The sequence below is a fragment of the Apodemus sylvaticus genome, chromosome 3, assembly GCF_947179515.1.
Source record: "Apodemus sylvaticus chromosome 3, mApoSyl1.1, whole genome shotgun sequence".
NCBI lineage: Eukaryota > Metazoa > Chordata > Mammalia > Rodentia > Muridae > Apodemus > Apodemus sylvaticus.
The window spans coordinates 129,222,252-129,244,449 of NC_067474.1; the positions used below are offsets into that span (position 1 = coordinate 129,222,252).

Consider the following 22,198-nt stretch of genomic DNA (forward strand, 5'->3'; position numbering starts at 1 on the left):
TTTAAATCCTCGGAGTAGTGACACAGAGCTATGGTGGCGCCCTCGATTCTCTAAAGAACCTTGGGATAGGCTGAGACGTTGCGTGACGCTCTTAGTACCGCCCCGACAGCGGGACTGGCTGGGCTTCTGGCCAATCAGTAGGCGCGGCGCGCCCTTTGGTTTTTCTCCTGCGGGCGCTTGCCGCCTCGGTTCCCGCGACCTCAACGTCCCAGAGGCGGGGCCGCAGTCATCTGAAACTCTACTTGGCTCCTACTTCTGCGTGCCCAACAAACGCACCCAACAACCAAACCCTAGCTTGGCGGCGGCCGTGACAATAGCGACGGTGGACCTTCGTGCTCCTGGTTCCCCAAGGCGCCCTCCGGGCCCGGGAAGCACGGTGAGTAACAAGCGGCCTGTAAGGTCCGAGTTAGCGCGGTGGGACCGATGACCGCACGACTGCCAGGGACGAGAGAAGGCGGACCTCACAGCTAAAAAGTGAGAAAGAAGATCACATTGTGACTTGCTTCAGATTGACTTCACTGTAGAAATTTTTTGGAGACTGAAACCCCGATCCTCGCTTTTGCGTTCTATCTGGCCCCAGACTGTAAGGAATCTATTGTTTATAGTCGGTGGTCTATAGGAGTAGGCTTATGTCAAAAGTGAGGCGTGGACGTACTGTAACACAAAGACAGTAATGTCACCGTGAGAGATTGCACATTCGAGTTGGAGGTTGGATGAAAGGATTTAGTAGGAAATTCCAAAGGAAGGGGAGGACATCCTGTGCAGTTCTGTCAACTACAGATAGTTGAGTTAGGACTGGAGGGTGAGTGACCAGGGGTTATAGTTGCAGTAATTGGGTAGGACCTTAACTATGAAGTTTCCAAGCAGGGGAAAAACTTGTTCATAGACACCTTTGTGTCTACACTGGAGGGACTTGTCAGTAATGCTGGCAGGGCTGAGGAGGTCAGCCAAGGTAAGAGGATGGAAAGAACTTTCTCTGGGTAAGAGGGAGAAGAGGTGACGGTAACTTGATGGTCCTCATTTGCTACGCAATGAAGACATTACCCGAGGAGAATATTTTTGTTAGGTGTACATTTTGCTTTGACCCCGTTAGCTTTATGTAATACTGTCAAGATGAACTATCGTCTCATTTGGTGGTTTTCAAATCAGAACTAATGCATGAAAGAGAGTCGGAGCACTTAAAAACACTCTTGTTGGTGAGGAAAACTTGGTACACTTTGTGGTGGTAGAGTTATCAGTGTGATTACTGATACCATGACAACCAAGTGCTAAAGAAAGGCTTCTTTTTTTTAAAAAAAAAAAAAAGCCTGTATTTCAAGAAGTCCCATATCTCTGGGAGAATTTTTAGTTGATCCTTCAAAGTTATATCCAGTAAAACTTTGTTCTCCCAAATATTTTTAGCCTTAGACTATATAGAAAAGGTCTCTTCTAAATGACTTATACCTTTGTTAGTAATCCTTTATTTTGAATCAGATGATTCATTTTTTTAAATTTCATTAGAGTTTAAAATGTCTTTATTGTGTGTTCATATGTGCGCATGTGCACATGCGTGCTAAGTGCACATGCGTGCTACAGTGCACATGTGGAGATCTGAGGATAACTTTCAGGAGTTGGTTCTCCATCTGCCAGTAGGTCTTAGGAATCAGACTCAGGTTGTTAGTTTTGTCAGCAAGCACTTTTATCCTCTGAGCCATCTTAACTGGCCCTAGATTTTTTACTATTGTTATCATAGCTGATGTGCTATGTATGTGATATGTGTAAGCACAGAAGTCTGTCCCACTTCATGCATGTGGAGGTCAAAGGACAACTTTCTAGGTTCTGTTCTTTGTTTCCACCTTACATTCTGGGAATTGAATCATTAACCTTGCAACAGCAAGTACTAAGCCTCCTTATCTATCTCAGACAATATCTTTTTGCTAAAATCGTAACAATGCACAGAAGGTAAAATATTAAAAATAATAAATGCTGGCTGTGCTTGGTAGTGCACACCTGTGGTAAACCTAATGATCCCCAGAAAGCCTAAACAGAAACTTTATGATACATTTTTTCTAAACAGCTAAAATGAACATATTCATCTACAAACTCACTCTTGTGACAATAAACGGGAAGATCTCTGTCCAGGAACTGACTTGTGGAATAATCTGTAGTTTGGCTTGGGTCCATAGTCATTCTCACTGGGCATTCTCACTATTGTTTTGGACACCTTTTGTTTCCACCTCTCTTTAGTTTCAAGTCCATGTGTCTAATTTTCAACTGGATAGGTTCATTCAGTACTAATGAAGCAAAATATAGACTGTGTAGTCCTTTGTTAGTAATCCTTTATCTTGAGTCAGATGATTCATTTTTTTAAAATTTCATTAGAATTTAAAATGTCTTAATTGTGTGTTTATGTGTGTGCATGTGCACATGCGTGCTACAGTGCACATGTGTGCTACAGTGCATTCACTGTTCTACAAGTCAGCATTCACTGTTTTGTTTGGTTTATTTTTTAAGACAGGGTCTCTAAATAGTCCTGGCTGAAATCACTGTGTAGACCAGGCTGGTCTCAAACCTAGAGATTCATCATCCGCTTGCCTCTGCTTCCCAAGTGCCAGGATTAAAGTTCTATGTTACAAAACCTTGTATTAAAGGAAGAAAGAGATTTGGGGAAAACATATGTGCTTCCTGTAATGAATACGTATGTATATTTGTTGTTGAGTATTAAGGTTACTTTAGGCTGAATGGCTCTGGAGTATGAAAGCAATCAAAATTTATTAACATCTCATCTTTTATTTTTCTCTGTATTGGACATTGAATATAGGGCCTTACACAGGGTAGGCGAGTATGCTACATCCTGAGATTTACATGCATTAAATCTTATTAATCTGTAGTTTTCATATAAGCAACTTAATTTTGCCAATTATTTCGGTACTATATGGTTAAGAATAGTCTTCATTTGCTAACAATGTTCTTCAGTGTTTAACAATATTTTTTTATTTCTGTAAGGTACTGAGGATTACAAGTTGAATAAATCAGTCACCAAATATAGAGCCTATAGTTCCTCCAGCTTATATTCCCAGATGAATACCAGGTACAGAAATTTTATTTCATTGAATATATACTTAGATATTTTGTCATTTATGTGTGTGAGTGTTTTGCCTATATGTATGTATTAGCAACATATACATTTCTGGTGCCCAAGAAGGCCAGAAGAAGGTATCCGATCCCTCAGAATTGGAGCTCTAGTTGGTTGGGAGCTGGGCGCTGCCTGTGAAGGCCAGGAAATAAATCTGGGTCTTCTGCTAGAGCAGCAAGTATTCTAATCACTGACCCATCTCTCTCTCCAGGCCCCACTTTAGTTTTTTGAGTCAAAAGCTGTGTGGTCCTGACTGACCTCACACTCACTCAGTTCTTGTGCCTCACCCTCCCAGTAGCTCGGATAATAGGCATGCACCACCGTGCCTGACTGGCTGTTTAGTTCTTTGAGGTGGGTGTCTTGCCGTGTTGCTGAGGCTAATCTTAAAACATTAGACTCATTTAGATACGACTTCCTCAGCCTCTCAAGCTTTGGGATATGCTGCCATGCCTAGCTTCAACACGTTTTCACACAGTGTCTTATTACAGCTCTCCACGTTAGCTTGAGAAGGAATACTGGAAGGGAAGAAAGAACACAGTCTTCCGAACCAGGAATATCTGGCTCCACCATTAAAATGGTGGCTCCCTCTGTCTAGTTCGTTCACTATGCCCCTCACTGTATAGAGAATGGTGATCACTTTCTAATTGATAACCAGGAAGTATTAAGAAGGCATATTAGACAGAAGGCATGGGCATCTGTAGGGACTTAGTAAATTCTAGCTCCCTTTTCTCTCACACTTCATGACATAGATGTTTTTGTTGATAAGACATTACCTGAACTGAGGCTATAAATTTGAAGATTGCTCATTTCACCCTAGAGGAATGGAAAGTTTTGGGGGTTCCTTCTTTCCTTGGTGGCAGTCATCTCACACTGGCCATCCCGAGAGTCTCCATGTTTCCTGACATGATTCTTTTTATGTGTAGTATGGAGGAGGAGCTGGCCACCTGTCCCTGCTTTTCTTAGTCTGTTATTCCATGGAGGAACTGGCAACCTGGCTTAGGTGATTAGTTCTCTGGACCATTATTTCCCCCTAGAGAACAGTTAATGCTGGCATATGGATTTTTTTTTCCTTCTAAACTGGGGGAGCTTTTATATTCTCTGTTGCTTCCTTTGTGCCAGATGTTTTTGATGAAGACAATAGGAATCATGGCCCAGGGAGGCGATCATATTTCTTTTACTTTAATCCTGACCCTTCTGTTGGGTCATACTGCTGTAGTTTTTTTTTTTTTTTTCTTTTTTTAATTTGTTTGTTTTGAGACAGGGTCTCTCTACATTATCCCTGGCTATCCTGAAACTCACTATGTAGACAAGATTGACTTCAAACTCAGAGATCTGCTTCCCTCTGCCTCCCAAGTGCTGGGATTAAAGGTGTGTGCTACCATGCCTGGTCCCATATACTATTTTTTTAAATGAACATAAAATACAGCATATGTTGTCATAGTTTATAAGTGGCATAGTTAGGATTTTAGCCGACATGACTCTTTATTGTACTAATAAAATAAACCCAAAGAATTATTATTGATTGATCTTTAAATGTACTATGGACTGTGGAAAGTGAGGGTAAAAAGAAACAGCTTTAAACACTTAACAGTGAGTTCAAGATCATTTTAAGGCAGTTTACACATGTGTTCAGTATTCAGCATAACTCTTTAGGAAAGCATTGGTGGTCTTTTTGGTTATAATCAATCCTTAGCATGGCTACCCCTAGCTTTTTTTGGCTGGTCTGGTATGTCTAGTCTTGGCCTTCTAAGGACTTGGAATGCCTGGCAAAGAGAATTAACTTTCTTATAAAATGTATACTTTTTTGCTTTTCTTTGTACTTTGTTTTCTTTTTTAAGGTTTCCTTCAAGCAAGATGGTACCTTTTCATTTTCCCCCATCAAAATTGGCACTTTGGAACCCAATGCCAATTGGAGAGTGCATCTACTTGCATCTCAGTTACTATAGGTATGTTCCTCTTTTCAAGTCAAACCAGTGTAAGCTGAATCATAACATGTAAGACAGACTTGATTGGTTGTTAGTGAATTACAGGTTGGGCTGCCTAAATCCCAAAGTCCATTTTCTTCCCTTTATTTGTGTGTGTGTCCACTTGTGGAAGCCGAAGGTTGATGTCCAGTGTGTTCTCCTAGTGCTCTTCACCTTATCTTTTGAATCAGGATCTCACTGGATCTGGAGCTAGCCTTTTCAGCTAGCCTGCTGGCCAGCTCATCCCCACCCCCATCCAACAAACACGAGGTGAGACAGATGCACCCATCTTTCATATGAATATTGAAGATCCAAACTCAGGTCCTTGTGCTTGTGTGGTAGGAACCATTTCCCCAGATTCCAAAATCTGAAGCTTGAACTGGCAAGATGGCTGAGCAGGAAAAGACACTTGCCCTCAAAATCTGAAACTTGTCGATACTATAAAGTGGTGCATTCTACATTTTATCTAAATACAAAATATGTAAAAATTACCTTCAGACCCTATATTTGTAAACATCAGTGAACGTAAATGTTTAGATTTGAGTTTCATCTCAAAGATTTTATATATGTATATAATCTCAAACCTGAAGTACTTGAGGTCTCATGTATTTCAGAAAAACAACTCTCAGCCTGTTCATTTTTTTAAAACTTTCTCACTTAAAATAAAAGATATAAATTCCATCTGTTTATTAAAGTTTCCTTAAGCTTTTGAGAAATAATCTCTTTTTTTTAATTATTTATTTACTTTATGTTTATAAGTACACTGTAGCTGTCTTCAGACACACCAGAAGAGGGCATCAGATCCCATTACAGATTGTTGTGAGCCACCATGTGGTTGCTGGGAATTGAACTCAAGACTTCTGGAGCAGTCAGTGCTCTTAACTGCTGAGCCATCTCTCCAGCCCAGAGAAATAATCTTAATTTTACAGTTAAAAAAAGTTCACATATCTAAGGTTCTAAGTATTGTAGAAAAATCTACTGTACTTCAGCATGGTATCTATGTGGAATCTTGAGACGATACAACAAAGATGGAATCCATCAAGTTAGAAAGCATCTAGTACTGTAGTTCTGTGTAGGATCTTTTGAAAGAAGTTTAGACTTAAAGTAATGATAATCAATTGAGGTGTTGTCTAAGGACTTACTTGCTAAAAGGAATATTCTGCGGAGGATAGATTATAGTGCAGAGAGCCAAGTTAGTCTGTAAGGTACTCATCAGTAACCAGATTTTGGCCATAGTGATTTAACTAAAGTGTTTAACTGAAGTCAGATTGCCTGGGCCCTCAGCACCAGATCCTACCAATTCTTACCTAAATAACTCTAATAAAGTAGTCAAAAATCAGTTTCCTTATTTATAAAATAAAAGGAGAACTACCATGAAAGGATATACACACACACACATACATATACGCACATGTATATAGTCCCTAGAGTGTTTCATGTACTTGAACATGCTAAGCAAACACTCTGCTACAGGGGCAACATATGACCCTTTGCTGGTACTTTAAAATTTTTCCAGACAAGATCCTACTTATTACATGGCTCTGAATGGTCTGAAATTAACTATGTAGACCAGACTAGCCTTAATCTCACAGAGGTCTGTCCATCTCTGGGTGTGTTTTGTGTGGAGTTTTTTTGTTTTATTTTATTAAAGTAATATTTTTTAAGAATATCTGGTCTTTCTTTCTGGCTTCTTGTTCCTTATATAAATTATAGTTTCCCTCTTATATTTCTTAAACTTTCTTAAAAAGATTTATTTTGTTTTTTAATTTCTTAAACTTTCTTTAAAAGATTTATTTTGTTTTTTAAAAGAATTATTTATTTTATGTATATGAGTATACTGTAGTTGTCTTCAGACACACCAAAAGAGGACATCAGATCCCATTGCAGATGGTTGTGAGCCACCATGTGGTTTCTTGGAATTGAACTCATAACCTCTGGAAAAGCAGTCAGTGCTCTCTAAACTTCTGAGCCATCTCTCTAGTCTGATTCATTTTATTTTTAATCACATTAGTGCAGGTGCCAGAAGAAGCCAGATCCCCTTTAACTAGAATTACAGGTGATTGTGAGCCATCTGACAGTGCTGGGATTGAACTCAGGTCCTCTGGAAGGGCAGTATGAGCTCTTATCTACCAAGCCATCTCCTCAGCTTCCACCCCAACCTTCCCCCCTTTTAAAGACAGAATCTTGTCTTGCTACATAGCTCTTGCTGGCTTGAATCTGATCACTATGTAGATCAGACATAGTGTAGGCCTCAAACTCTGAGATGCCTGCACCTCCTGAGTTTGGAGATTAAGGGTTTATGCTACAATGACTAGCTGTTTTGTTTTAAATATATTTATTTATGTTTTGTATTCAAGAATGCTGGGATCTAAAGAAGTGAATGTGACTATTTTTGTCAAATTTTATTTACAGAAACAGCAGTTTGTATTCTGGCCCAGGTTAGGCAAGACCCTGGGGGCATTTGTACCTTTCTGTCAGTTTATGGCCAGTCTGTTTTCCAAGTGGCCTTGTCTGCCTCTTGCCTTTTATAGGGTTTCTTAACTAGGGATCTCCGGATGATTGTCTTTGTGTACATTTTTAAACTTCTTTGTTGCATTTTAGTCAGTACTTTTATAGAAGGTTTTTGTTTAATGTGGACATTTCCTAAGGTGTAGTGGACATTAGGTCTACCACAGTCATAAAAGACTTTCCTTATTTTTCAGAAAGCCAAAGCTTGTGGTAACTGAAAAGGCCATCCGACTTGCTTATCGTCACACTAAGCAGAATAAAAAAAATGTGCCATGCTTCTTACTTGGTTCTCTCACAGTGGATGAAGGTAATATGCTGTAAAAAATACACACACACACACACACACACACACACAAAGGCTGCACTTGGAATATGCACTTGTTTCAGCCGGCTGTGCGTGTACTTTTGCTAATTTCTTTGCTGTACATCATGGATATAAGTATGAGTGAAACTACCAATTACAGAATTCATGGTGTAGTCACCTGGTAGACTACATAAGCTTTCATTTTTTAATGTAAGATTTTAGTATAATAAAAATATGTTGCTGAAAATGTAGTTCTGCTTGGTGGTTTTATGTTTTTAGTTAGCATGCTATATAATAGAAATATTTTTGTTCTGCAGATGAAGAAGGTGTGACATTGACCATAGATCGCTTTGATCCCGGTCGAGAAATGCCTGAAAGCTTAGAAAGAACTCCTACTGCTTCTCTTCCTGGAGATTTTTTGATCCCCTGCAAAGTTCATACTCAAGGACTTGGTTCAAGAGACTCAATAGTTCATAATGCAGATGACTTCAGTTCAGCTTTAAAGGTGAAATCTATTGATAAGATTTTTATAATAGTTTTTAGTTTTTGAAACGATGACACAATTGCATTGTCTCCTCTGTCTTCCTCCTGCGCCTCACGTACTTCTCCTCTCACTCTCAGAAAGCTGCTGCTGGGGACACACATGTAACTTCAGCCTACAGTGTATAATGTTACCTCAGCACCGGCTGCTTCATATTAGATAACCAGTTAGTGTGCCGTTCCCTCGGGAAGACAGTCTCCCACTCTCAACCTTTCCCAGTTGCCCATAACTCTTTGTCTAAGGTTGAGATCTCATAAGATTTCTCCCTGCCCCGTTAGCATGTCTATGGATGTTGTCACCATTCTTTGCAACTTGTTTAGGCAGCCATGTTGATGAGACTTCATTTATGTAGCCTTTCTGACATTTCTAGTAGAAGCAACCTTACATGAAATGTCCTGTTCTCTGACTCTTTAACCATTTTTCTGTCCTCTTCAGCAGTTATTCCTGAGCCTTAGGTGCAGGAGTTATGTTACAGGTGTCCCAGTTGGGACTTACTCTCTCTGCATTTTGATCAGTTGTGGTTTTCTGTAATGGTCTCCTTCTGTTCCAAAGAGAAGTTTCTTTGATGAGATCTAAGAGTACATGTACCTGTGTATAGAGGATAAATATTTAGAATGTACTTAGTTTAGGAATTAGGCAGTTTAGTAAACTTACAGTTGAAGGTTTTCCAAAATCCATGACATTTCTAGCCCTGGGTGGTTGGCCAGGTTTCTAGTACCAGGCATGATTTCCTACTTGAGCGAGCCTGAAGTCCAGTTGGAAAGCTGGTAGTTACCACCAAGGCATGAGTGCTGAAGTCTAGTTAGAAAGCTGGTAGTTACCGCCAAGGCATGAGTGCTGAAGTCTAGTTAGAAAGCTGGTAGTTACCACCAAGGCATGCCTGCTGAAGTCTAGTTAGAAAGCTGGTAGTTACCACCAAGGCATGCATGCTGAAGTCTAGTTAGAAAGCTGGTAGTTACCACCAAGGCATGCCTACTGCTATTGCTCCCTTAGGGATATTGTGCCATGCTGGTCCTTGTCGCTCGTAGGTTGTCGTACCTGGGAAGGACTGTTTGCTTGCCTTCCTTGGAAGTTTGCATGGCATCTGTGGTGCTATGGAAACTAGTCCTCGGGTAGGATGCTTTGGGTCAGATCCAACTCAGGTCCTCTAAGTCCTGTGACTGAAGTGTAGATGGCATTATTTTTAATTATATATGAGAATGATTGTGTAACTTATAGTATTTTGATAAATCATACAATTTGAGAATTAATTGAAATATGCGATTGAATCATTGTGGACTTAAAAAACGAAGGTAATGGTGGTTTCTTGAGGCTAGAGATGGCTAGTATTCCAGAAGAGGGAGCAGTGGGACCAAGACAGGAAAGAGAGTTCAGGAAATACTCAGGGTTGCTAATGGAATGTAGGACTTTCACTAAAGGCAATTATACTAGAGTATTAATTTAGTCAAATTATAGAGAGCTTTATTGGATGAAGAAATTTCTTTTGTGTATATCATTAGAGATTTCTGAAAAGAAACAGTTCTGTCAGATCTGATCAAGCAGGCTTACTGAAGTCAGAGAGAATGATTGACTAGGTTGAATGTATACTAGATTTTGTGTGTGTGTGTGTGTGTGTGTGTGTACAAATATACATGCAGTGGTAGCTCTAAGAATAAAAAGGGCACAGAATATATAGCTAAATATGGAAGAAGAACTACCCCGATTTGAATAACAAGAAAGGAACCAAAAAGGAGTGAGTGAGTGAGATTCCCTAAGGCTCAGTCATAATTGCGTACCATACCTCAACCTTCCCACTGTAGTGAAACTTACTAGGGGTGATAATTGCCCAGCATGAATTTAAAGAACTGCTAGGACATCCAAGTTGGAAATTTATGATGGAACTGTGAAGGGCCAATGCACCAAAGAAGGGGGCTTAAAAAGAGAGAATGGGGTTTAGGGAGTGTGGCACGGCAGTGTGGCGGAAGGGGGTGCCCAGGTGGGCCCCTGCCCAAGCACCTCTTCCCCCTGAGGAACCACATGCACACAGGCATGGTATAGAATAGAGTTTATTCAGGGCAGAGAATGGGAGTGAGAGAGAGAGAGAGAGAGAGAGAGAGAGAGAGAGAGAGAGAGAGAGTAAAGAGTAGAGAAGTGGAGGCCAGCCATGACCATGTGGAGAGAGGGGGGAGAGGAGGAGAGCCCAAGGGACAGAGAGGTGAGAGTGGGATAAGAGAGCGATGAGAGAGAGAAAAGAGGGGCAAGTAGCCTCTTTTATAGTGGTCCACGTCTATGGGGCGGGGCATATTTGCTAGGTAAGTGTGGGGTGGAGCTTAGACAGAATACCAACATTCCACAGTATTTGTTTAATTTAAAAAGAAAAATAAAAAGAAGTGATGGCGAAGCAGGAATAGGGTTGTCGTTGTTGAGATATCTGGCTGCTTCATGCTGACATTGGGGGCAACGTGTCTCTGGGGAACCTAGAGAAAGGATATAGGGGGGTGTTTGTCCAGTCTCAGGAGGACTGGATTTTTTCTTGCTGTCCAGGGGCCATTTGAGGATAGGTCAGGAGAACAGGTCCAGTAGAAGCTGTCTGTGTCTAGAGAAGCTGAGAGGAGATTGGAGCATCTGAAGGTTGCTTCTCTGGAGCTGTCCTGGATGTGGCAAGGGCCTGGACTTGACAAGATGTTGGAACACATTAGTATAGGTAGGGAATAAGATTAAGTACATTTGGGAAATTTTTTTTAAGATGTATAGTTGAAACCCAAAGGAATCCCACCCTTTGGAATAGGTAGTAAGTGGGAACTTAGGCAGATGTACTTATCTGGATGGAGCCTACTTAGTTCACGAGCAGTAGATCTGGGCAGGTTTTCTGTAGCTAACAAGTTTATTAAAGAGATAACAACATGAGTTAACCATATGAACAGTCTTTAAGATGAGCCTTTGTGGATCAGAAGGAATAGGATTGAAAGTTGGATTGTATAGTGGAATCTTTATTATTAGAGTTAGACAAATCTATAGGAACTCAGATGTTAGGACAGTGACTGAGCAAGAAGAGGAGATATGAAGCCTTTAATGGAAATAGAGTTTAGGTAAGGAGATAGATAACTGTCTAGCTGTCAATGTAGTCAGAAGTCTGAGGAATAAACAATAACTTAGCAGTTATATTATTAAAGAATGACAGATTCCAGTAGCCAGCAGTTCTTTGTGGTTTCTGGTCTCCACAGCAGCTTTGGCTGTCAATCTGGCTTTCAAGCACAGAAGATGCAGGGCTTTTTCTCTGTGGAATGGGTACCCATGACATGAGAAATGGCTTACCTTTGTTTAGCTAAGTCATTTGACTCAAGGTATCCGGTCTTGTCCGCTGCACTCTTTTAGGCAGCATCCTGTAGCGGTGTCCACATCTTTCTTCTGAGACCTCCTGAGAGAAGCTGTCAGGCCTTTGAGAATTCTGTCTGTCTTAAATTTAATAACAAACTTTTGACAAGATTGGGCGCAAGATAGGAGAGCAATAGTCAAGTGAGGATAGGAATGGGAATCTTAAGTAGCTTTGACAGGCTGTATAGGTAGAGGAAAGTATATTATTTTGGTTAGTAAAGATGCTAGGATCAGAGTAAGAAAGCTGGCAGCAATGGATTGTGGTGACAGAAAATGAGTTTGTCTAGGCAGATTTAGACTCATTAACATCAACTTGAGCACGCAGGCTATAGGAACAAACAAGTTAAGGGTGTGGGAACACGAAATAGGAATAGGTGAGACTTAGGTCCTTTATCATTTACCAGACTGTTAATTTTTAAAATTATACAGTCAAAGACAAGTTACGGCCCATTGGGTGGGTGGGGAAAATTGTTAAATATAATTTCAAATTGAAATTTTGCTAATATACCTGAAAGTATATTAGCAACACAGTATAGCCAAGCTAAAGGCTCAGTCCGTCACGAGAGTCTCTAGGGGCAGAGAAGCTCCCATGCCTGGACAGCTTCAGCAGCTATAGAAGCTAACAGGGAATCTGGGTAACTTCTGAGTTAGGAGACATCCAAGGGCTTAAATGTCCTATCAGGAACGTTATCTGGAATGTCAGTCGCATGTGGGCTAGGCATGAAAAGCAAACCCTTAGTTCCAAAGAAGTTGGCCAGGCTTCATTGAAGGCTAAGGGTTATTTATTATTATGATTAGTGTTTATTTGAGTTTGTAATCTGGTAGAAGGAATAAGAACTTGACAGGCAGCGCGCACATTGTGGGAGCTGATGTAACTGTTTTCCCAGGCGCGAAAAACTGGAAGTTTGAGAAAGGCAAGCAGTGGCATGGCTGGGAAGTATGTGCGCCTGCAGGAATTGGCACCCAAGTCCGCATGACCAGTGGGAGAGGCCCACAGGAGACTGTAGCAGCTGCTATGATAAGAAGCAGCACGGTTCTGAGATCCGCTGCGCTGTGGCGACTGTCACAGGTAGCCATAGCAGGGCTGAGCTGGGCGTGGGCTGCGGCCCAGCTGTGGCAGGCACGCAGGAGAAATCTGCACAGTGGCCAGCGGAGCGGGACTACACAACGGCGGGGATAGACTCACCAGATAGACTCACAGCGGTCGCGGGCAGAACCTTGTCAGCTGGAAAAGTTGTAGCAGGGGAAAGGTTTATGGTTGTGTAGGCGCATGGCGGGACTTCCTGCCAGCAGCAAAAGTCGTAGCCCGTGCTGACTGGGAAGAGGAAGTACCAAAGTAGCTTGTTTCATATCCTAGCATCGATGCAGAGGTGAATGAGATAGCTGCACCCAGTGGGCAGGAAAAAAAAAGTACCCAAGTAGCTTGTTTTGTAGCTTAGCACTCGGTGCACCTCTGCCACTGCTGGCCAAGGTCCAGCAGGGATGTAACCGCCGCAGTCCAGCAGGGAGGCGCAGGACCTCCGCGAGCAGCGAGAGCACAAACACAGGAGAATGGGAGAACTAGGAGGGATAAGGAAAGCAGAGTCTAGGGAAAAGGAAGTACCTAACAGTTTGTTTAGTATCCTAGTAAGCAGGTGAACGCACGCTGCCACAGAGCAGTAGAGCAGCGGCGTGCAAGCTGTGAGAGCATAAACATAGACTGTCCAGGAGGATAGGAGAGCTAGGAGAGGGAGGAAGGACACTTCAGACAAACACAGCTAATTAGCAGTTCACAGATGAGGGAAAAGGGGAAAAGTACAGACTCCCGTCCTCAAGACAATGCAGCAGTACCCTAGAACTATATAAACTGTTGCTCTGACCAAGGGGGGGTGGGGGTTATTAGCTTACCGTCCAGGGCTAGCGAGTGAGGTTGTGACTTAAGAGAGCATAACCACAGTGTTTCTTGTTTCTCAGCCAACATACTAACGAAGGGCCAATGCACCAATGAAGGGGCCTTAAAAAGAGAGAATGAGGGTTAAGGGAGTGTGGCACGGCGGTGTGGGGGAAAGGGGTGCCCAGGCAGGCCCCTGCCCAAGCACCTCTATCCCCTGAGGGACCACACTCACACAGACATGGTATAGAATAGAGTTTATTCAGGGTAGAGAATGGCAGAGAGGCAGAGAGAGAGTAGAGAGTAGAGAAGTGGAGGCCAGCCATGACCATGTGGAGAGAGAGGGGGGAGGGGAGGAGAGCGCAAGGGGCAGAGAGGTGAGAGTGGGATGAGAGAGAGGGATGAGAGAGAGAGAAGAGGGACAAGTAGCCCCTTTTATAGTGGGCCAGGTCTATGGGGCGGGGCATACCTGGCTATTGCCAGGTAAGTGTGGGGTGGAGCTTATAATACCAACAAGCTGAGTACCTGCTTTGATTAAATTATTCACAGTCTTTAGATAATGTGAAAGAAATTGGAAGTGAAATGTTGTGAATTAGAACTAATTTAATTTTGTTAATGTAAGATATCATAGATGTGTATATATGTAGCAATGTTAAATAAACTTTAAAGATATGAGGTGTTTCAGAGTTTTAAAATAATTGTATAATATTGATTCCTCAGGCTTTACAATACCATGTGTGTAGCAAAGATTTCTTGGACTGTGGAAAGCTGCTTTCCTTACGAGCCCAAATCACCCCAAGGGAGAGTTTGGACGGTGTGGATTTTAACTTGCAGTGGACAGCAGTAACTCTAGCAAATTCTTTCAAGTGTGTGCCTGTGAAGCCTGTCCCCATTATTCCTACAGCACTGGCAAGAAACTTAAGTAGTAATCTGAGTATTTCTCAAGTTCAGGGAACCTATAAACATGGGTAAGTAAAAGATCCATTAGTCTAAGCTTATAAATATTGATTGATTTAATATATTTTTCAAAAATACTAATTCCTATAGTCAGTTTACATGTCAGAGATCCATGTCCTTTTAGGGAAAGTGGGTTTTGTGTTTTGATTTCATACTCTTTGGCAGTAGCTGGGGGAATGTCGTGTGCAGAGGAGTAGTTACCCCTCCCTTAATGTAGTCTCTTTCACTGAAAAGTCACATGTGTACTGTCAAGTTGCCTGGATACGTGCATTCACTTTTCTCAGTAGCATAATTGGTTCTGAAATTGTCCTCTTTTGGCTTAACACTATTTAAAAGTCGTATATAAGTAAGTTTAGTAAAATATTTTAAGTATATAATCCTAAATGACTATTTTAATAGGTCAAAACATTTTACATATTGTCTTTGTGGTTTCTTTTTCATCCACTACCAAAAATAGTTTTATTTAAATAAAACTGAGTTTCAAGACTCAGTTTGCATTTCAGGGGTTAAAAGCACACACTTAAAATTATTCTTACTTAAGTTTCTTCTGTTTAGATATATTACTATGGATGAAACACGCAAATTGTTACTTTTGCTGCAATCAGATCCCAAGGTTTATTCTCTGCCATTAGTGGGAATGTGAGTATTCTACTTAAGAAAACCTCTCAGCTTAGTGTGTATCCAGATAATTGCGAAAATCGTTGGCTTTTATGTTGGTTGTTTTGGGTTTTATTTTTGTTCTTGTTGGTTTGTTTGGTTGTATGGGTGTGGTTGTGTGTGTTTTGAGGCAGAGCCTTTCTGTGTAGCCCTGGCTGGCCTGGAACTCACAGAGATCCTCCTGCTTACAGAGTGCTGGGATTAAAGGAGTGTGCCACCTCATCTGGTTTGAGCTCATTGTATAAAGCTACAAAAGCTGGTGCTTCTTAAGCTTCAGTATTTTAATATTAATCAGCTGAATAATATTTCTGAATCCTAGTTGAAGTTGAAGGTCTCCAACCTCCTCATTAAATTTGTCTTTAGAGAGAATCCAGGGCTCAACATAATAGAATTTAAAATCTGTTGAAGGCAGTCATACAGAAATTCCCTTTAATGATAATGGTTTTCTCTTTACAGTTAGTGTGTTAATGACATTTAGAAACTCATATTTATTCAGTATCTGTTACATGTTTTCTGTGTGCATAGCATGTTTGGTTCTATGTTAGGGTGTAAAAGAATCGTCTCAAAGAATTTCAATTCAAACTCAGGTGATATTGAGAGAGAGAGAGAGAGAATCACAAAAGAAAAAAGATATTTTCAAATGCAAAAAATTAGACAACAATGAGTATATGATTTACCTATGAAATAAACATAGTGCTTGTGGCTACATAGTGATGGCATGCACCTTTAATCTCTTCACTTTTGAGGCAGAGGCAGACATATCTGTGTGAGTTCAAGTCCAGCTTGGTCTCCAGAGAAAGTTGTAGAACAGCCAAGGCCACACAGAGAAACCCTGTCTTAAAAAGCAAAGCATAGTTAAGTAAGTGTGTGAGGAAGTAAGTGTGTGAGGAAGTAAGTGTGTGAGGAAGTAAGTGAAAAGAAGCAGTTATAGCATTTCTGTTTGTTTTTTGAGGCTGGATTTCTCAGGATAGCCCTTGCTGTCCTGGACCTTGTTCTGTAGACTAGGTTGACCCCAAACACAGAAATCTGTCTGCCTCTGCCTCCCAAGTGCTGGAAATGAAAGCATGTGCCACCCACCACCTCTTGGCAGTTGTGGGCATTTTCTTGTAACGTATCTCTATATTTTGGGATACCTATACATATATACATATACATATACATATATATATATATTATATATATATTATAGCATTTTTAACCTTTTCACAATTCCTAGTTTTAGGCCACAAACTTTGGTCTGCTCTGGTTTTGTTCATTTCCAGTCCATGCTAATTTATTCAGATATCTGTCTTCCCTTCCACAAACCATTTTTCTCTCCCAAATCCAAATGGAAGAGAATAAATACCATGTACTTGTCTCTTTCTGTGTGTAGATGTGATGTGTGTGTGTGTGTGTGTTGCCATAGATATCAATGTACTCTGCCTCTGAATTGGCAATGTGATTTTTTTTTTTAATTTGTCAAGTTTTTAATATACTGCTGTTGAGCATCAAGGATTGATCTTGAAAAGCATGTGATCCAAAGTATGTAAATTTTGAATAGCAATAGGGTTTTTCTTTGTACTTTCAGCTAAGATCTTCCTGTGTAGCCCTGCTACCCTAGAATTTGCCTCAGCCTCCAGCAGTTGGGATTATAGCTGCATGCCACCATACTTAACTGATGATGTACTTTCTATCTTTTTCTTTTAGCTGGCTGTCTGGAGTTATACATATCTATAGCCCTCAGGTATGGGCTTGCTGCTTGAGATACATGTTCAGTTCTTCTATTCAGGAAAGGTGAGTAATATTTTATTCTATAATATTTTAGTTTGTTTGCTTCTGTTTATAGTGTATTGGTTTTAGTTAAAATTCTTACACTGCTTTAATCTTTTATAATACACAATAGTTGTGCACTTTTACGGAAAATGAGCCTCATAGTAGATCAGACTAAGTAGTAAGAAGGCAAGCGTGTAATGATCATGAGTAGGCATAGGATGTGTTAACCTCAGAGGCACTGAGTGAAAGGCACACGGTAAGCATGCTAGTGTGGCCACACAGAAGGACAGAGAGGCAGAGTGTTAGCTCAAGACAGATGAGTAGAAGGTCTTTGCATTTTCTTCAGTCATTTGAGACAGGGTCTTACTCTGTAGCCAAGATGGTTTTGAACTCACCGTGTGGCCCAGATTGACTTTGAACTCAAGGCAGTCTTACCTGCCCTAGCCTCTTAGAGTGTTAGAACGATAGGTGTGAGCTGCCATTTCAGGTTACAGAAGCCTTGACGACCGCTGCTAATCTAACAGAGGAAGCGTGCCCTTTTCCAGCATTTATGACATTTCTGGGTGTTGTCTTTGCTATTGTCTCTTGCACTGTGCCTCTTTCTCATATTAATTTGTAAAGTCATGCACTCCCCTCCTTTTCCTATTTCTCTCTGCACACATAAATACTTAGAGCAAAACTTTCTTCCCTTGGATTGTCATTTCATTTAATTTTTAGTTAATGGTATTTTCTCCAGACTGTTTTCTTTTTTTCTGATGGTGCTGGGTCTCCAAGTCAAAGCTTTGTACAGCTCTGACCTATACCCCAAGCATTTTTCTCCTCCATGTACATTAGTGTTTTGCCTGCGTGTATGTCTGTATAAGAATGTTTGATCTTTTAACTGGACCTACAGACAGTCGTGAGCTGTCATGTGGATGCTGAGGATTGAACTTGAGTCCTTTGGAAGAGCTGCCAGTGTTCTTAACTGCTGAGGTGTCTCTCCAGACCCCAACACCCTTTTAATTATTTTATTTTGTTGTGTTGTGTATTTTGTTTTAGGTGTGTTTTGCCTGCATGCTTGTCTCTGTACTATTTGAATACTTGGTGTCTATGGAGGCCAGAAGAGAGCATTGTAACTGTAACTGGAGTTACAGGTGGTTGTAAACTACCAACTGGATACTGGGACTCGAACCTAGGTCCTCTAGAAGAGAACTGAGGGCTCTTAACCATTGAGCCCTCTCTTGAGGGTACTAAATGTTAATTGTTGGTTCTTTTCTATGATTTAGTACAGTTAAGTTTTATTACTAATTATTCATCTTCTTTTAAGTTTCTATAGACAGTAGATGTTCAGTCAAAGCTCAGGAGGGTGTTGAACTCCTGGACTCAGGTGATCCTTTTTACACTTGCAAATAGCTAGATGTGCATACCATTATGAGACTGTGTACGCAAGATCACTGGGTGGGGAAGGTTTTATGGGAATCCATTTTATGTATTCCTGCTTTGTTTGATGTTTTACAAAGAGTATTTATATATTTTATTATGGAATTTTTGTTTATTGAAAAATTAGTAACTTTGGGGGCTGGAGAGATGTCTCGGTGGTGACTACACATGCAGAGAATTCTGGTTTGATTCACAGTCCCCTCATACTGGCTCTCTGCCTCCAAGGACATCAGGCCTGCATGTTGTGCAGGTACACACATGCAGATAGACATATGTATATATGTTTATTTTTTAATTGCAATATTAAAAGGTAAGCTACATACTTTAAATAATCTACTGACTAGATTGGGAAACTTACCCAGGAGATCTTTCCGTATAATGTTATCTCACTTCCATGCTATTTTTTTGTTCAGGGTTTTTTCAGAATCTGGAAACTTCATCATAGTTCTTTATTCATTGACACATAAGGAACCTGAGTTTTATGAGTGCCTTCCTTGTGACAGTAGGACGCCCGACCTTCAGTTTCAGTTATTAACCAACAAGGACACTTTTCATCTTTTCAATGTAAGTGCTTATGCTACCTGTGTGTGTTATTTTTCTCATCACTCAGACCAAAATATCTGATATAAGCCAGGAAGGGAGACTGATTACAGCTCCCAGCTCGGGGACGTGAGCCTGTGCATGGTTGGCCGGTTGCATGTGCTAAAGCAGAACATGGTGGTAGGACTGTGTGGTACAAGAGAACACTCACTTCCTGGCTCACCTGGAAGCAGCACAGCAGGGGTATAGACACTCCACTGTCTTTCCCCTTCATTCAGTCAAGGCTTCAGCAAATGGGTGTGTCTTCATCAGTTAGTCCACTCTGGAAGCACCTTCCCAACAGCAAGAAGAGATACCCCTCGCCCACCATGGAGGTGAATCAACTGAAGATTTACCATCAGTTCTTGTTCTTCTAGTCATTGTTTTTCAGTCGCTTATACATTGTATTACTTTGTACCGTTGAGGATTTGTTGAATTGTTTTTGTTTCCTACCCCCAACCCCCATAGGGTTTCTTATTGTAAACCTCTCTAGCTGTCCTAGAATTGGCTTTGTAGACCAGGCTGGCCTCGAACTCACAGAGGTCTGCCTGCTTCTACCTCCCAAGTGCTAGGATTAAAGGCATATACCATCATGCCCAGCTGAGGATTAATTTTTGATATTAGTGTTTTCCTTGTTATCATTTATTTTTTAAAAAATATGTGGGTATAATTAGTAATATATAAAAGATTTTCCTGAGAGCCAGAGATATGTCTCAGTGGTTAAGAGCATTCATTGACTGCTTTCCAGAGGACCTGGGTTCAGTCTCCCAGCAATACCATGGTGGCTCACAACAATCTGTAATTCCAGGACCAGGAGATCCAATGAAGAACATAAAAATGAATCGAGGAGCCAAGCCTACTGGCTCAGGCTTCTAATCCCAGTGCTCAGTAGGCAAAACCAGTCTGAGTTCAGAGGATAGCCTGTGTTCCAGGAGAGCCCAGCATTCATTTTAAGACCTTGTCTCTAAAAATAAATGATCATCTAGGTGGCTGTAACAGAGAAAGTAGTTCTTTGAAATTGTCATATACAAACTAAATTTAAAGGATAAACCAAGTGGTGGTGTATGCCTTCAATCCCAGCACTTGGGAGGTAGAAACAAGACATTATCTTTATGAGTTTAAGACTAGCCTGATCTACATAATCAGTTCTAGGGTAGTCAGGGTTATATATAGGGGCCCTGTTTCAAAAAAGCAAGACAATAATAATTAAAAAATAAAGTCCACCCTCTCCTTTTTCCCATGCTAGATTCAAATTCTTTGGCTCAAATAATCCTCCTGTCTCAGACTCCTGTAGTACCTAGGGTTATATGTGTCTACCTTTGGTTCTAACCCTAACACTACTTTTATTTTTATTAAATTATTATTTATCTTAGGTCTTGAAGTAAGTAATAAAATACATTCATGATTTTATTATAAGAATATTGAAGCTGGGAGGTGGTGGTGCACGCCTGTAATCCCAGCACTCTGGGAGGCAGAGGCAGGCGGATTTCTGAGTTCTAGGCCAGCCTGGTCTACAGAGTGAGTTCCAGGACAGCCAGGGCTATACAGAGAAACCCTGTCTCGGAAAAAAACAAATCCAAAAAACCAAAAAAAAAAAAAAAAAAGAATATTGAATAACTCCAAACTAACCATATGGTTCGGCTCAACTCATCGTGTTTTCTTTGAATTCATTTATGGATTGTATCATTTCGTGAATACATTTTTATATTATTGTACTTTCTGCACCCTGGTTACTGAATGAGTTTCATAATACAGGGTAAGGTTCTTATTTTCACTTAAAGCAGTAAGCCTGCATTCTGCAGAAGCAGGTTACAGAAGTCAGAAGTGCTCTCATCACGATCCAGAGCTACTGTTTCGATAAATAGGATTCTTTGCTATTTTAAGTCAAATCTCAAAAGTATGACCTACTTCATTTCAGAATCTTGAACCTTCTGGCAAAAATCCAATCCATTTCGAACTCAGTGCGGAGAGTCAAGATGCTGAAGGGGAGGCAGAGTTTTTTAGCAAGATTTCAAAGAATCTTTCAGTTAAGAGGTAAAGATAATATTTATTACCATGTGTTTTCTTTACTAGTTATTAATTTTCATTGAGTAATTAAAATATTTTGGGGGCAAGTAAGATGTCTTATGGGTAAAGTCACTTGCTATCCAGTTTATCCACTGGCATTTGATCCCTGGAACCCTTGTCTAAGTGGAAGGAGGAAAAGCAACTCCAGACTTGCTCCCTGGCCTCTACGTGTGGAGGCACACACTCCCCCACCAGAAATAAGTAAGCATAATTTTCTTTTTAAGACTTCCAATTATTTCTTGTAGTTACTTGATAAACTCAGTTCAAAGCTGTCTTTTAATGCTAGGGGTTATTTTTTGCTTACTTGCTTGCTTGCTTGAAGAAATCTTAGTTTTTGCCCTTTGACTCTTTAGTTAGAAACCATTTTTATTTTTAAATCATCCTGGCAGGTGCCTTGACTGTTTCTGTTTTTGAGCTTGTTGGGGCACTGGCTTTCTGTGTCCTAAGAGGCCCACACTGAGCACATGGGATATCCTTGTGTAGTCTTCCTGTCCTTGCATATTTCAGGAGAGCTGAATGGGACTGGTCCAGACCCTGCCTATCTACTCAAAGCACATTGTGATGATAGTGTCATTGCTTTGTTGCAGTACCTTGCACAGAATGACCACCAGAGTTTGGAAGGTCTGTCAGATCTTCAGTTCTTCTTTGTAGCTTCTTATTCTTTTTCCCTACTAGGAAGAGTTCAACTTTTGTAAAACAGCACATAGGATGTATTTTCAGGAACACATTCTAAGCTCTCAATGTCCTTGTTGCTTACCTTTTCCCTAAAACATCCTAATGAGACTTTGTCTATTTACTAGAATGAAACAAACAACAAAAAACCTTTATGTACATATTTCAAATCTTTAGTCTTTCACTCTGCCCTGAAAATTTTTCTTTTTAATCTTAAACCTTAGTTTTAGCTTTTGGAACTCAGTACCAACATTAACATTTTTCTTTCCTCCTCCTCAGTGCTAGGGATTGACCTCAGGGCTTTGCATGTGCTAATCAACCCTTCACCATAGAACTATATCCCCACCTCTGTTTTCAGGTGGAGCATGTTCTCTGAGATACAATGACTACAGCTGACTAAATGTGAGGTATACTCCATTTCTAAGTGTGTTCCCACTAT

The 22,198-nt window shown here is 40.6% G+C and overlaps 1 protein-coding gene across 2 annotated transcripts in view; it reads left to right on the forward strand.

The window, feature by feature from the left end:
• The first annotated feature begins 179 nt into the window (after positions 1–179).
• Stil (STIL centriolar assembly protein) overlaps positions 180–22,198 on the forward strand; it is a 48,346-nt gene continuing 26,327 nt past the window's right edge. The window contains exons 1-10 of one of the 2 annotated variants that reach the window (XM_052177013.1): positions 180–376; positions 2,986–3,070; positions 4,954–5,061; positions 7,782–7,894; positions 8,209–8,396; positions 14,377–14,624; positions 15,169–15,252; positions 16,957–17,043; positions 18,855–19,005; positions 20,939–21,054. In XM_052177013.1, the coding sequence (XP_052032973.1) occupies positions 3,060–3,070; positions 4,954–5,061; positions 7,782–7,894; positions 8,209–8,396; positions 14,377–14,624; positions 15,169–15,252; positions 16,957–17,043; positions 18,855–19,005; positions 20,939–21,054 (1,106 nt within the window). In that variant the 5' untranslated portion in view covers positions 180–376; positions 2,986–3,059. Of the gene's footprint in view, positions 377–396; positions 475–2,985; positions 3,071–4,953; positions 5,062–7,781; positions 7,895–8,208; positions 8,397–14,376; positions 14,625–15,168; positions 15,253–16,956; positions 17,044–18,854; positions 19,006–20,938; positions 21,055–22,198 lie in introns of those variants that run through there. The other variant, XM_052177014.1, reaches the window with a different exon arrangement.